This window comes from Poromitra crassiceps (genome assembly GCF_964638095.1).
Source record: "Poromitra crassiceps genome assembly, chromosome: 6".
In the NCBI taxonomy this organism is placed as follows: Eukaryota; Metazoa; Chordata; class Actinopteri; order Beryciformes; family Melamphaidae; genus Poromitra; species Poromitra crassiceps.
In genome coordinates this window covers 608828-624160 of record NC_139627.1, presented here as the reverse complement: position 1 = coordinate 624160, position 15333 = coordinate 608828, and the positions used below count along the sequence as shown (strand labels likewise).

The 15333-nt window shown below is 42.1% G+C and overlaps 2 protein-coding genes across 3 annotated transcripts in view; one reads left to right on the top strand and one right to left on the bottom strand.

The window, feature by feature from the left end:
* Positions 1 to 15333, bottom strand: part of mtor (mechanistic target of rapamycin kinase) — a 172494-nt gene that overhangs the window by 95753 nt on the left and 61408 nt on the right. For both annotated transcript variants that reach the window (XM_083638895.1, XM_083638896.1), the window contains exons 27-28: positions 14592 to 14754; positions 14088 to 14233 (exon numbers count right to left, since the gene is read on the bottom strand). In XM_083638895.1, the coding sequence (XP_083495021.1) occupies positions 14088 to 14233; positions 14592 to 14754 (309 nt within the window). The remainder of the gene's footprint in view (positions 1 to 14087; positions 14234 to 14591; positions 14755 to 15333) is intronic.
* On the top strand, positions 2386 to 7534 carry angptl7 (angiopoietin-like 7). Its single transcript, XM_083638877.1, has 5 exons — positions 2386 to 2922; positions 5617 to 5717; positions 5835 to 6029; positions 6230 to 6425; positions 6783 to 7534. Exons 1-5 carry the CDS (start codon positions 2562 to 2564, stop codon positions 6950 to 6952), a joined length of 1023 nt encoding a protein of 340 aa, XP_083495003.1. The 5' UTR covers positions 2386 to 2561; the 3' UTR covers positions 6953 to 7534.

The window sequence follows — 15333 nt, the reverse complement described above, 5'->3', positions numbered from 1 at the left end:
ACTTAATATTGCTGACCGATTCTGGGCCAAGAGTTTCATTGAAGAAAACATGAAAACAGATGTCAATGTGGTCCTGTGGTCTGACATATAGGTGAGAAAACACTCAAATGAAAATGCGTTTGGCAACGAGTCATGCAAGGCACATTAATATCACTTTATTGTGTTGCCTGCTGTTTCTCACAGGGAAATAAGTGTCTCGCTTGACTGTAGCTGCTTCGGAAAATATAATGCGAGTGTGACGGACATGTTTTTATACACTTGGACAGCGGGGGTAATTTTAGCCTCAAGGCTAAAACAAAGCCCTTTTCTCCTTGTATCAACACCCTTTTGAAACGCAGTGTTGTAGCCCTTTGCTGTGTGCGGCGTCCTTCAAGTGCTGCCAAGAAGAGGTGAGGAATTCAGTGGCATTAAGGGAACACTTAACCTACAATTAAGAGAGTACTTAAGTGACTTCACACACCTCTTCAGCATGTAAAGACTGAAGAGTACTTAGTGACTTCACACACACCTCTTCGGCATGTAAAGACATTGAGTGAAGAGATGGTCGCCCGCCTGAGGATAGAGTCAAATCTATAATTAAGGAGTAATTAAGGTGTGAAGGGAAGGCGAGGAAATTGCACACTTGCATACAACTGCTTTTAGCTAAACACTTAAACACTTACAAAGCCTAATACAAGTAGTACCCCAAAGTTCTACGTTAAGTTGATATATGTTTCTATTAGGGGCGTAACAATACATTAAGTTTATATGTTTCTATTAGGGGCGTAACAATACATTAAGTTGATATATGTTTCTATTAGGGGCGTAACAATACATTAAGTTGATATATGTTTATATTAGGGGCGTAACAATACATTAAGTTGATATATGTTTCTATTAGGGGCGTAACAATACGTTAAGTTGATATATGTTTCTATTAGGGGCATAATAATACGTTAAGTTGATATATGTTTCTATTAGGGGCGTAACAATACGTTAAGTTGATATATGTTTCTATTAGGGGCGTAACAATACATTAAGTTGATATATGTTTCTATTAGGGGCGTAACAATACATTAAGTTGATATATGTTTCTATTAGGGGCGTAACAATACATTAAGTTGATATATGTTTCTATTAGGGGCGTAACAATACGTTAAGTTGATATATGTTTCTATTAGGGGCGTAACAATACATTAAGTTGATATATGTTTCTATTAGGGGCGTAACAATACATTAAGTTGATATATGTTTCTATTAGGGGCGTAACAATACATTAAGTTGATATATGTTTCTATTAGGGGCGTAACAATACATTAAGTTGATATATGTTTCTATTAGGGGCGTAACAATACGTTAAGTTGATATATGTTTCTATTAGGGGCGTAACAATACGTTACGTTTATATATGTTTCTATTAGGGGCGTAACAATACATTAAGTTGATATATGTTTCTATTAGGGGCGTAACAATACGTTAAGTTGATATATGTTTCTATTAGGGGCGTAACAATACGTTAAGTTGATATATGTTTCTATTAGGGGCGTAACAATACATTAAGTTGATATATGTTTCTATTAGGGGCGTAACAATACATTAAGTTGATATATGTTTCTATTAGGGGCGTAACAATACGTTACGTTTATATATGTTTCTATTAGGGGCGTATCAATACATTAAGTTGATATATGTTTCTATTAGGGGCGTAACAATACGTTAAGTTGATATATGTTTCTATTAGGGGCGTAACAATACATTAAGTTGATATATGTTTCTATTAGGGGCGTAACAATACGCGTATTCGTACAGAACCGTTTTAGGTACGAGGCTTTAGGTTCAATACGCATCGCAAACCGAAAACCGAAAAACAAATCTTTCTAAAACTTCTAACACTGAGATGAAAAAGACTAAATATGTTGAAAAAAACATTGTTGTAAATTGGAGGGGAAAAAAGATTGTGAAAATAATAAAATAAATAAATAAAATATATTACAAAAATTTTATCAATGAAATTTCTCCAGCATTTGTACTTTTTTTGGTGTATCAAAAATGAACCGAACTGTGACACTTGGTGAAGCGTTAGACCGCCTTATTTTCTATACATTTTCTATATAGCTAATCCAATTCAGACGGTAGCCTTTGTTTTGTTTCCTCGGCTCCTTCTGCCGCTCTACCAGGCAGAGGTAGAAAAAGACTTTCAACACCTGATAAAAGAGGAGAAACGGGGAAGGAGAGAAAGTAAGAGAGGAGGGTGGGGAGGGGGGAGGGGGGAGGGGAGGTTGGAGGGTCAATGCAATGAGTGCTGTGTGGGGGTTGAGAGGGGGAGGACCCACATGTACAAAATATTTAAGATGCAGAGGCAGAGCAGGGCTTCACTCAGCAGATAAGACAGCCCGGGTGAACACTTCAAAGGCACAGCTCCAACTCTACTGGCAGGCACTTCTACTAACTGAACCAAACCAGCCTTCATTCTGTGTCTTTTTGAGACTTCCAGCAAAGAATTTCAACTGGGACCGATTGCTCTCCAACAGCAGCGAGGCTCTTGACGTGGGCTGTGAAGATCTAGAACATTGCGTTAGAAAATGGCCAAAGTCCATTTAAGCTTAGTGGCGTTAGGGCTCACGCTGCTCCTGTTGGCAGAGACGTGGGCCCAGAACCCCAGGAAGAGACTGGCGCCACCGAAGCCCCCCAAGGCTCAGTGTTGTGACGAGGTGCGCGCCCTCAAGGTGCAGGTGGCCAATATGAGCAGCCTGCTGGAGGAACTGAGCCGCAAGCAGGAGACGGACCTGATGAACGTGGTGCGGCAGATGATGGAGCTGGATAAGCAGAACCGGCAGCAGGAGGCCCGTGTCACCGAGGCAGAGAGCAAGTATTCTGAGATCAACAACCGCGTGGAGATCATTCAGCTGCAGGCCGCGCAGTCGGTCACCCAGACCTCCTCAGGTAAGCGCTAGGGCTAGGGAGGGGGGGGGGGGGGGGTCGACTCAACATAGTATTGTGATATTTTATGTGGCAATATATCCTATCGCACAAATGCCAAGGATCGCAATATTTTATTATAGAAATTGTCAAGTGCATGCAACATTCATGACTTGACAACCCCATTTTGCTGCAATAAAAATGATTGAAGTGAGATGAACAGACTGGAACCTTTATCTCATTACATAAAACAGATGTTGACAATGTTTTTTTCATTTTGGGACATAACTTGTAGTTGAAAAAATTTAATAAATCACAATATATCGCAATTCTTTTAACAATAATATTGTATTGTGACTTAAGTATCGTGATATCGTATTGTGTTATTCCAACCCCTAGTAAGCGCGGCTGTTGACAGCTGTGATCATTGTGGTCTGCTGCTCTTAGTGTCAGGTAATGGAGCTTTGGCTTAGTGGCAGGTCATGAGCTTTGGCTTAGTGTCAGGTAATGGAGCTTTGGCTGGCCATTTCTTTAGGCAAAAGTATTTTGTTAATAGAACCGCTTGCACCTGGTAGAATAGATCCAATACCTGCCTCTTTATTCCCCTCACCCGTTGAGCAGCTGCTTCCAGGCTGCACTCTCCTGTGTGAAGATCACACCAGATGAGCCAAACGCACGGAAAAGCCATGAAGATTCACACACTGTTCAAATCTAACGGAAAATTCAGCTGACCCTTAAAATGTCTCCCATTCTCCTAAAGACCTCTACAGCCAGTTTGAGTGAAAACTGCTGTTTGAAATTCGTTTGATTCGAGTACATTATAGGGCTATCTTTGATTTGGATTTGCTGCTGATTTTTCTTTCATTTAAAAAACATTCTTGATAAGCCTTTCATTTCACTGGAATGTGAACCATTTACCCCCCAAAAACTGAATTCTCATAGGCGTACAACTCCCAACGCAGGACACCACAACTATATTTTAGCTGCGAAACTACAAAACTATAATCAACCTTGCATGCTTCAAATCCTGGGCAGCAGACAGTTGTGGTGAATGGGTGAGAAGGTAGACTGCAGGGTGCACACGTGTCTGAGTGATAAGGTAGACTAGACTGCAGGGTGCACACGTGTCTGAGTGATAAGGTAAACTAGACTGCAGGGTGCACACGTGTCTGAGTGATAAGGTAAACTAGACTGCAGGGTGCACACGTGTCTGAGTGATAAGGTAGACTAGACTGCAGGGTGCACACGTGTCTGAGTGATAAGGTAGACTAGACTGCAGGGTGCACACGTGTCTGAGTGATAAGGTAGACTAGACTGCAGGGTGCACACGTGTCTGAGTGATAAGGTAGACTAGACTGCAGGGTGCACACGTGTCTGAGTGAGAAGGTAGACTAGACTGCAGGGTGCACACGTGTGAATGATAAGGTAGACTAGACTGCAGGGTGCACACGTGTCTGAGTGATAAGGTAGACTAGACTGCAGGGTGCACACGTGTCTGAGTGATAAGGTAGACTAGACTGCAGGGTGCACACGTGTCTGAGTGATAAGGTAGACTAGACTGCAGGGTGCACATGTGTCTGAGTGATAAGGTAGACTAGACTGCAGGGTGCACACGTGTCTGAGTGATAAGGTAGACTAGACTGCAGGGTGCACACGTGTCTGAGTGATAAGGTAAACTAGACTGCAGGGTGCACACGTGTCTGAGTGATAAGGTAGACTAGACTGCAGGGTGCACACGTGTCTGAGTGATAAGGTAGACTAGACTGCAGGGTGCACACGTGTCTGAGTGATAAGGTAGACTAGACTGCAGGGTGCACACGTGTCTGAGTGATAAGGTAGACTAGACTGCAGGGTGCACACGTGTCTGAGTGATAAGGTAGACTAGACTGCAGGGTGCACACGTGTCTGAGTGAGAAGGTAGACTAGACTGCAGGGTGCACACGTGTCTGAGTGATAAGGTAGACTAGACTGCAGGGTGCACACGTGTCTGAGTGATAAGGTAGACTAGACTGCAGGGTGCACACGTGTCTGAGTGAGAAGGTAGACTAGACTGCAGGGTGCACACGTGTCTGAGTGATAAGGTAGACTAGACTGCAGGGTGCACACGTGTCTGAGTGATAAGGTAGACTAGACTGCAGGGTGCACACACGTGTCGGAGTTGTCAATAAAGACCACCTCCATCGTCTCAATGGTTCCTCTCAACTTTAACAAAGCATTCATCACTGTTGGTGGCTGCATGACGCACTTTATTATTTCAAAGCTTTAATAGCGCGGTCGGTCTAGCCGGGCTACAGTTATGCCACTGGCAAAGAACACAGAGGCCTTTTTAATATCTCTAAATTAGAGACACTGTGCAGACAGGAAGAGAGGCACAGATTAAAGTGGAGATTTCCACATCAGGCTCTGTGTGTGTGTGTGTGTGTGTGTGTGTGTGTGTGTGTGTGTGTGTGTGTGTGTGTGTGTGTGTGTGTGTGTGTGCGTCTGTGTGTGTGTGTGTGTGTGTGTCTCTTTCTCTCTCTCTGACACACACACACTTTTCAAGTATCAGGTTCATGTCTCTGCACTGATCTCACAGCCCTTCTAAAGCCATGGCAGCAATACAAGAGTGGTCCAGTGGTCCCCTCGGCTCGCATATCCATCCACCATTTATGGTCAATTTACATGTTTAAAACGAATTTTGTCCCCACAATTGACCAGATCCCTGTTTTCTTTGTCTAGATGCCATCTATGACTGTGCATCACTGTACAGCAGGAACTACAAGATCTCTGGAGAGTACAAACTGCCTAAAGACGAGTTACTGGGTGCCCCTGAGCTGGACGTAAGTCACGCTTAATCACTTCTGAGCTCTTCATTGCAGTAGGTCTATTGTCTATACTTTGAGTGTGGTGATGCCTCTCTGTACAGACAGAATATAAACGTATGACGTGGCTTTTAGGTCTTCTGTGATATGGAGACAAGCGGAGGTGGCTGGACTCTGATCCAGAGGCGCAAGGTGGGCATCACATCCTTCAACCGTGACTGGAAGCAGTACAAAAACGGCTTCGGGACGATCCGAGGAGACTTCTGGCTCGGCAACGACCACATCTTCCGTCTGACCAGGCAGCCCAGTGTGCTGAGGATAGAGATGGAGGTACGTGTCTGTAGGCCTGGACTGACATCAAGAAGACGTCGTCCATTGTGATTCCATAGCCAAAACTAAAAGGACATCACTATTAGGCTTTGAAAATGACCAAGTCAAATGGCTTTTAGAAAGCTTAAGCAGACAGTATGAGTCAAAACCTTTCCATCACCTTTCTTTCTTTAAATTGCGTTGTGTATTTTGCACTCCAGGACTGGGAAGGAGAGACGCGCTACGCTCAGTATGGCTTCTTCACTGTGAGCAATGAGCTGAACAGCTACAAGCTCTTCCTGGCCAACTACAGCGGGAACGCTGGAGACTCGCTTCGCTACCACAACAACACCAACTTTAGCACCATCCGCAAGGACAACGACAAGTGTGTGGACGACTGCGCTTCACTGCGCAAAGGTACGACAGCCAAGCAACTCTTACAGTACATGTGGCTCATTTATACATACACCATACATTCCTTCCATAAACACCTTATTTAAAATAGACGCTTTTTCACACATTTATTATTGTATAGTACTTAAGTGAAATATTTAAATGCACCCTTGTTCTTTGCTTGTTATAGCCTGTGCATACCTTTTTGTAGTACATTGAGAGGTACGCAAACTGAAGTCAAATTCTTTTTACAGTATGTGCACATATTTGGCCAATAAAGCTGATTGTGATTCTGATTACAGGTTACGTGGTCTAGTGGTTAATATTAGTTATTTGCCATTGATTCTCGGTCATCTAATCTTTACCCTGACCTCCTTACAGGTGGTTACTGGTACAACTGCTGCACTGACTCCAACCTGAACGGTGTTTTCTATCGCAAAGGCGAGCACACCAAAAGCTCAGATGGAATCACTTGGTACGGCTGGCACGGGCCCAACTACTCCATGAAGAGAGTGGAGATGAAGGTGCGACCACAGATTTTTCATCCCTGAAAAGGTTTCATCCCTAAGCTTCAGCTGCAGGCCCTGGCTGGAGACCATACGCATGCTCGCTGACAGAGCTACCAAATACCTGTGCAACCAAATTGTGGCGGTGGGCTGAATGTGTGATGTTTTTACCATGTTTGATTGTAAATTGTTTTCGTTGATTTCATACATTATATTTATCGGTGAAATATTTTATTTTCTTAAAAGCTTCGATAGAAGCTCTTCTACCACTGTTCCATATGGGTAACTGGATTTTGATTGCCTCTGTCATTTGTCTCAAGACCTCTAGGAGGTTCTCCTCCATCATAAGTTAACACAGGCCATCAAGAGGCTATAGTGAGAATGGTTACAACTAATGGACGGCTACAACAATTCAGAGCAAAAATAAAGACATCACAATCGATCACGTATGTTGCGATGGACCTTTGTGAATTACTGGAACGGGACCAACCACCCAAGTTATTTCCTATGAATTACACTGCAAGTTTTATTGTAAAAACCTACCTGTTGATGATGGAAATGTGTCATTTGTAAAATGTGTACAGCTCTATAATTGTTGTTTTATGGGATAGAAAATAAACGTGTATTTTTAAAAAATGTCCGACTATCCTGTCTCAAACATGATGCTACATGAGTTGTAACTACTTAGTGGCACAATGTGTGAAAATGTGCCAAATTCTTAGGGAGTCTAATTGGAGGCTTGCCTCCATTCATGTCCAACAATAACCAGGCATTTGCCCTAAGCCATTGACCTCTGACCCTTAGGTCACCTCCTCTTGACATTGTGGCCAAAGGTCTCCGGGACATAAACAGGAATTAAGACCACACACATTTCTAACAAGTGCCATCTATACCTAGCTTTTACTACTCTGCAAACAGAAACAGCGTTTTGCTACACTTTGAACAAACACAGCATTCCTCCTCTGAGCTTTCCCAATAGCTGAATACCTACAGAAAGGCGGCACTGCCTATACAGCCAATGCCAATGACAAGAGTGGACTGACTGGTGCTCTGAAAAGACCTTTGGACAGTCACAAAGTCACAAACGACGAGGTATTTCTATTTCAAGGGCCATAAACATCCAGAGGAACGTGCGGCCCTGGCAGCAGAAGCAGACCTTCAACAGTGGTAGAAGACTAGAAGAAGAGAGAATCTACGCAGCTCTGAGAAGTCCGTTACCACAGGACAGGGGTGCCAAAACGTTTTTAGGATGAGAGCTACTTACAAAAAATAAAACTACTCACAGGCTACTTCTTTTCCCCTTGTCCCCCCCAAGTACATATTTAGCACATTTTAACAGTATTATATTCTTTATTTAACATGATTTAATGTTATAATGTTAAATATTGTAGATACTAAGTTAGCTATACATGAGTGGAATTTAGTAGAGTAGTAATATTAGATAGTAATAATAGTAGATAGGGTTAGGGTTCCGATCTACCTATAGAGCACAACAGGCAAGTGACTTTTCGTAATGTAATTTGCCCCGGAAGTAAGTATCGCATCCATTTTCTCCATAGACATTTCGATAAATTAAAATATAACGAGTTTTAAGGCTGGAACCAAGCCAACACGTGATCCAGAGAATCTTCAGTGACCACTTGCACATTTAATGCCTATTTAACTTAGCCTGTAAATTTCATGTACATTCAATGTAAACTCTGATTTAACTCCGACTGTAAATTCATGTAAATCCACTGCCTATTTAACGCCTATTTAACTCAGTCTGTAAATCTCATGTAAATTCAACGTAAATTCATATTTATTATACACAGAACACTTCACCACTCATGTACATATTGTATATATTTACTCGATTTGATTGCACTTGCAACTTTGTGATTGTCTTTAGTTATCTTCCTACGCTGCATACAGACACTAAGACAAATTCCTCATATGTAACTTGCATACTGTGGCAATAAAAGTGATTTTGATTCTGATAAAACATTGGGGGGGGGGGGGGAATCGATCCCCCCCCAATTGAGTGGTTGGACTGCCCTCTAGTGGACAGAATGGTACATAACAACAACATGCTGATTAGGCTTTATATAAGTCTATAGATGGTTTTAACTTGACAACAAAAACATTCTAAATTGAACCCCCGCTCACTTCCTGTTGCAGTGTTTGCTATGGACATAAAAGAAAAAAAAACATTCAAGTGCAGGACTGACCATTCCGTGAAAACCGTCTATAGGTCAAATTAAAAATTCATAAAAAAATCGATTAAAAATCGAATATTAAAATAACTGAAAATCTTTTTATTGAGGAAGATTGACAGCCCTACACTATGCTCCTATCATTAAACTCAGAGTTCTTTATAGTAAGTTTAGTAACTATCACACTACAGACGCTCCTATCATTAAACTCAGAGGTCTTTATAGTAACTACCACACTACATAATATGCTCCTATGTGGTTAATGGAGCAGTCCATCTATTTCAGAGGTCTTTATAGTAACTATCACACTACAGACGCTTCTATCATTAAACTCAGAGTTCTTTATAGTAACTACCACACTACAGACGCTCCTATCATTAAACTCAGAGGTCTTTATAGTAACTACCACACTACAGACGCTCCTATCATTAAACTCAGAGGTCTTTATAGTAACTATCACACTACAGACGCTCCTATCATTAAACTCAGAGGTCTTTATAGTAGCTATCACACTACAGACGCTCCTATCATTAAACTCAGAGGTCTTTATAGTAACTACCACACTACAGACGCTCCTATCATTAAACTCAGAGGTCTTTATAGTAACTACCACACTACAGACGCTCCTATCATTAAACTCAGAGGTCTTTATAGTAACTATCACACTACAGACGCTCCTATCATTAAACTCAGAGTTCTTTATAGTAACTACTACACTACAGACGCTTCTATCATTAAACTCAGAGGTCTTTATAGTAACTATCACACTACAGACGCTTCTATCATTAAACTCAGAGGTCTTTATAGTAACTATCACACTACAGACGCTCCTATCATTAAACTCAGAGGTCTTTATAGTAACTATCACACTACAGACGCTCCTATCATTAAACTCAGAGGTCTTTATAGTAACTACTACACTACAGACGCTTCTATCATTAAACTCAGAGGTCTTTATAGTAACTATCACACTACAGACGCTCCTATCATTAAACTCAGAGTTCTTTATAGTAACTACTACACTACAGACGCTTCTATCATTAAACTCAGAGGTCTTTATAGTAACTATCACACTACAGACGCTTCTATCATTAAACTCAGAGGTCTTTATAGTAACTACCACACTACAGACGCTCCTATCATTAAACTCAGAGGTCTTTATAGTAACTATCACACTACAGACGCTCCTATCATTAAACTCAGAGGTCTTTATAGTAACTACCACACTACAGACGCTCCTATCATTAAACTCAGAGGTCTTTATAGTAGCTATCACACTACAGACGCTCCTATCATTAAACTCAGAGGTCTTTATAGTAACTATCACACTACAGACGCTCCTATCATTAAACTCAGAGGTCTTTATAGTAGCTATCACACTACAGACGCTTCTATCATTAAACTCAGAGTTCTTTATAGTAACTACCACACTACAGACGCTTCTATCATTAAACTCAGAGGTCTTTATAGTAACTATCACACTACAGACGCTCCTATCATTAAACTCAGAGGTCTTTATAGTAACTATCACACTACAGACGCTCCTATCATTAAACTCAGAGGTCTTTATAGTAACTATCACACTACAGACGCTCCTATCATTAAACTCAGAGTTCTTTATAGTAACTACTACACTACAGACGCTCCTATCATTAAACTCAGAGGTCTTTATAGTAACTATCACACTACAGACGCTCCTATCATTAAACTCAGAGGTCTTTATAGTAGCTATCACACTACAGACGCTTCTATCATTAAACTCAGAGTTCTTTATAGTAACTACCACACTACAGACGCTTCTATCATTAAACTCAGAGGTCTTTATAGTAACTATCACACTACAGACGCTCCTATCATTAAACTCAGAGGTCTTTATAGTAACTATCACACTACAGACGCTCCTATCATTAAACTCAGAGGTCTTTATAGTAACTACCACACTACAGACGCTCCTATCATTAAACTCAGAGGTCTTTATAGTAACTACCACACTACATAATATGCTCCTATGTGGTTAATGGAGCAGTCCATCTATTTCAGAGGTCTTTATAGTAACTACCACACTACAGACGCTCCTATCATTAAACTCAGAGGTCTTTATAGTAACTACTGTATCACACTACAGACGCTCCTATCATTAAACTCAGAGGTCTTTATAGTAACTACCACACTACAGACGCTTCTATCATTAAATCAAGTACTCATGAATGTATCAAATCCCCTTTCAAGTCTTTGAGTGATGCATCAGTAACAGCACAGGTTTCACATGCTCGATGAATAGCTCTCCCCTATTGTTAGGAATAACAGCAACTTCCTGGCTGAGCAGTCAGACGCCAAAATCATTCATTTGGTTTCCTTGGCCTCCATGTCTGATTCATATTAGGGCCACATGAAATCCCCTTTATTTTTCTTTCTAAATCGCCCCCAGGAATGGAACAGAAATGGAAAATTCTGCAATATCCCATGTTTTACAGTTGATTTATTTTTTAACCAAATTCCATGATTGCGTCCGTTTTTTCCTGCATTGCAGAAATCATATGGCCCTGGCCCTATATAGCGTATACTTGGATGCATCTGGCCAATTCCAGGAGTGGTCCAAAATTGGACATGTCTACAGTATGTGCAAAAACTGAAAGTTTCAATACAAACAGGGATATGAAGAGCAATTCCTAAAATACTGTCAAACACCATGACTCGCCAACACTGACTTTCCAAACACCATGACTCTCCAACACTGACACAGCAGTGACCTTCAAACACCATGACTCTCCAACACTGACACAGCAGTGACCTTCAAACACCATGACTCTCCAACACTGACACAGCAGTGACCTTCAACCACCATGACTCTTCAAACAGCATAACTCGCCAACACTGACACAGCAGCAATGGTGTATCCTTGTCATCAAAGAGTGCGCATCAAGGCTTTCTAACACAGTCATGGGCAGGATAGCGGCGGGTTTACGCAGGGCTTTTCTGCACACGAGACTCTGCATCTTTTATGGGAAATCCTGGAGAGGTGAGAAGCATATGGAGAGAGGCTCCCGTCATTCATCATCATCATAGCCCCAGAGAAATTGAAAACAGGCCCCTGAGAAACACTATTCCAGACAGTCACAGATGAAAAGGAGGCCAGCGTCCAATTAGATGCCTGCAAAACACATTTCTTCCTACAAAGCCGAAAGACGCAGAAATACAGGAGAAATGATGAGAAAAGGGGGTGGAAAAGATGACCGCAGGTCCCAATGTGTTACAGGACAGGATGATATGAGAATGATATCACTTATATATCCATTAGAATAAAATGGAGTTTAGAGAGAGCGACAATTCAATCGTCATTAAATGTGAACTTCTGAGTCACAGACTGTGATGAATAAATGTACCTGCCAGCTTAGCAGTTTATTTATGAGGAAAAATGAGAAAAAGAGGAGGAGAAAAGAGACATAATTAAGCAATATCACACTGGAGGAGTGCTGTTGTACTGGATATCATGGTACAGCCTCCTGCTGAAGACAATCACAGCCATGCTGATTAGGGGTAGGGATGCAGCGGTTAACCGGTTCCACTATTAACCGCGATTTAAAACGTCACTGTTATATAACCGCAGAGGCTCGGCTAGTATGGCTACACCGAGTGTTTGCTCTCACAACAGTCCGTCAGTTTAAAAATGCCGTGCGGCGCAACCTGCAGTCGGAACGAGAGGAACAGAATGAAGCTGTGTCTGTGTCTCTCTAGTCTCTCTCGCTTCGTTTCCACACGGCATATTAAGCGGGTGTACCACACAAAGCCAAGGCAAGAGAGAGAGAGATAACTGCAGTCTGTCTAACATTACGTTACACCGAGCTCAGTTAAGTAAACAAATTAAGATAGATGGGGGACCACCGTGCGTGTAGGCGACGCTGTCACAGCTCACGGGACTCGGGAGCAATATATATGTTGGGGGAGCTAAAGTCCATGGCTAATGGCTACGCTACATAGCTAACGGTAAACAATCGCAGATAGACCAGAACCAAGTGATCTCTTTCCACACAAAAAAACATCTGAAGTGGTCAGTGTTAGCCTGGGTAAACCCAGCCCCCACGTGACCTGCTCTCAGAGTTCTCAGTCACTATGTGACCTAGTGACTGAGAACCAGAGGTCTGAGAGCAGGTCACGTGGGGGCTGGGTTTACCCAGGCTAGGTCAGCGTGGGAGCATTTCAGCTACAGAAAGGACGACCAGGGGTAAAGTAACTTCGCCAAATTTTTCATCAGCACCGACCCTTTAAGAGGCCACGTAAATGTCCATTAACAAATGAGAAGAAGTGAGATGTTTGTGCACAAACATGCATTTAGCTTTAGCTACTGTATAATGACACTATAATCCAAGCGTCCCATGGCATCATAGCAGAAGACTTGACTAAGAGATCGACTCCACAGATGACATTTGGTCACCACTTCCACAACAAATGATTTCCTGAAGTTGAGTTCCTCCGTGCAGCATATTATATTATTGGATATTTACCAGACATCTTGAAGGAAATGAATAGGTAAACTAAACATCTGACACGAAAATCCTCAGAGTCTTACATAACGTGTGCTCTCGCAGTATTTACATTTGTAGTCACAAAGATGAGTGACAGACCTGCGCTGAACAACAGTGTCTCGCATTTCACTTCTGGGGTCATCATGACATGCCATCAAAACTAAGACCAGTGAGCCAAAGGACATGGCTCCTAAGACATAGGTTTTCCACTTAAACAACTGTGGTTTAACCAAGTAGAAATACAGTTAAACACTTACTTGGCATAAACAGAAGGTACGTTTTAGCTGGACTGTTAAATGCAGTCACTTTTCATTTGTCTCATTCCTGTAAAGTGAAAACGTCTTGGAAAAATCTGTCAACGGTTAAGCTGTTTTCAATCGAATGCTGTTCAAGAGTTCGGTGTCGACCATGGTTACTTTTCCTTTGGAAAGCTACTGCCTCTGTTGGTATCAGAGCTCCTACCTGATTAGGGACTCCAGGATGAGCGGAGAAGCGCCTTTCTGGAACTCCAGCTCTTTGTAATGCAGAGCCTTGGCGTAGGCACGACACTTTGCGGCTCTTTCTCCGAGCAGCACGATGCCATTATCGTCTCTCAGAGGCAGAGGGCCCTGAAAGAGGAAAACAATTGTGTACAACTTGAGCAAAGAAGGACAATGAAGGGGAAGTATTTAATTGCTCATAATATAAAATGGAATTATTGCACTTTATACTGTGTCATGTATATAATAACACAACTAGAAATATCCTTAGCCCCACCCCCTTACTGATACCCCCCGGGGATATCGTGATCCTCCCACGCGCTACGTCCTGCCAAAGATCCCTCATGTCTAGAAGGGTAAAACCGGCAAATAAGCTGCCCGGACTAACCGACAATCGGTCCAGACTTCATGTTTAGAAGTGGCTTTAGTGTATTGAAGCCATTGTAAGGCCTTGAGTGGAGCGGTACTGTGGTCAGATGGCACGGACCTTGTCACTGTGCTCCATGAACTCGGCCAGGTTGAGCAGGGTCTGCGTGACCTCGGCGATGTCCTGCGAGGTCAGCGCTAACTCGATGCTGCGGATCAGCTCGTCCTGCTGGTCCTCACTCAGCTCCGACCAACACGACAGGAAGGCTGCGTTGAACAGGTCTCTGTTTACACACAATCACACTAAGCAATTAGTAACAAGTACCGTAAATTTCGGACTATAAGCCGCGGCTTTTTCCCCGTTTTTTGGCCCTGCGGCTTATATAACGGTGCGACTTATCTATGGATTTTTTCGGAAAAAAAAAAAAAAAAACTGAATTCTCTCTTTTTTAGCACTCTTTCTAACTATAAATCCACTTCTGTTTTAATTTCCTCTCTTGCCCTCTTTTCACCACACCGCGGACACTGTGTGCACTGTAAAAAAAAACACAGGTGGTGTTGTGTGTGTTGTTTTGTTGAAATGTTAATAAATGGGAGCTTCCTCAAACAGCCATCTCTTTCCCGACAATCCCCTCTGTGCATGAACCCTTACATATGGTAATTAAACATTAAAACACAATAAAAAAATAAAAAAACAAAAACATTAAAACACCTGCGGCTTATAGTCCGGTGCGGCTTATATATGTAACAAACAGGCAATTTTGCTGCTGCGGCTTATACTCCGGTGCGGCTTATAGTGCGGAAATTACGGTAACAACCTGTGGCTTTAGTGTAGTCTCTCACTGCACGATGCAACGTTTTGA

What these genes read in the sequence shown, in the direction of transcription:
- angptl7 (XM_083638877.1), top strand. Translation starts at nt 2,562, where the DNA reads ATGGCCAAAGTCCATTTAAGCTTAGTGGCGTTAGGGCTCACGCTGCTC. An exon ending in TGGGTGCCCCTGAGCTGGAC is followed by an intron (nt 5,718 to 5,834) that starts GTAAGTCACGCT and finishes CGTGGCTTTTAG; the next exon opens with GTCTTCTGTGATATGGAGAC. An exon ending in TGCTGAGGATAGAGATGGAG is followed by an intron (nt 6,030 to 6,229) that starts GTACGTGTCTGT and finishes TTTGCACTCCAG; the next exon opens with GACTGGGAAGGAGAGACGCG.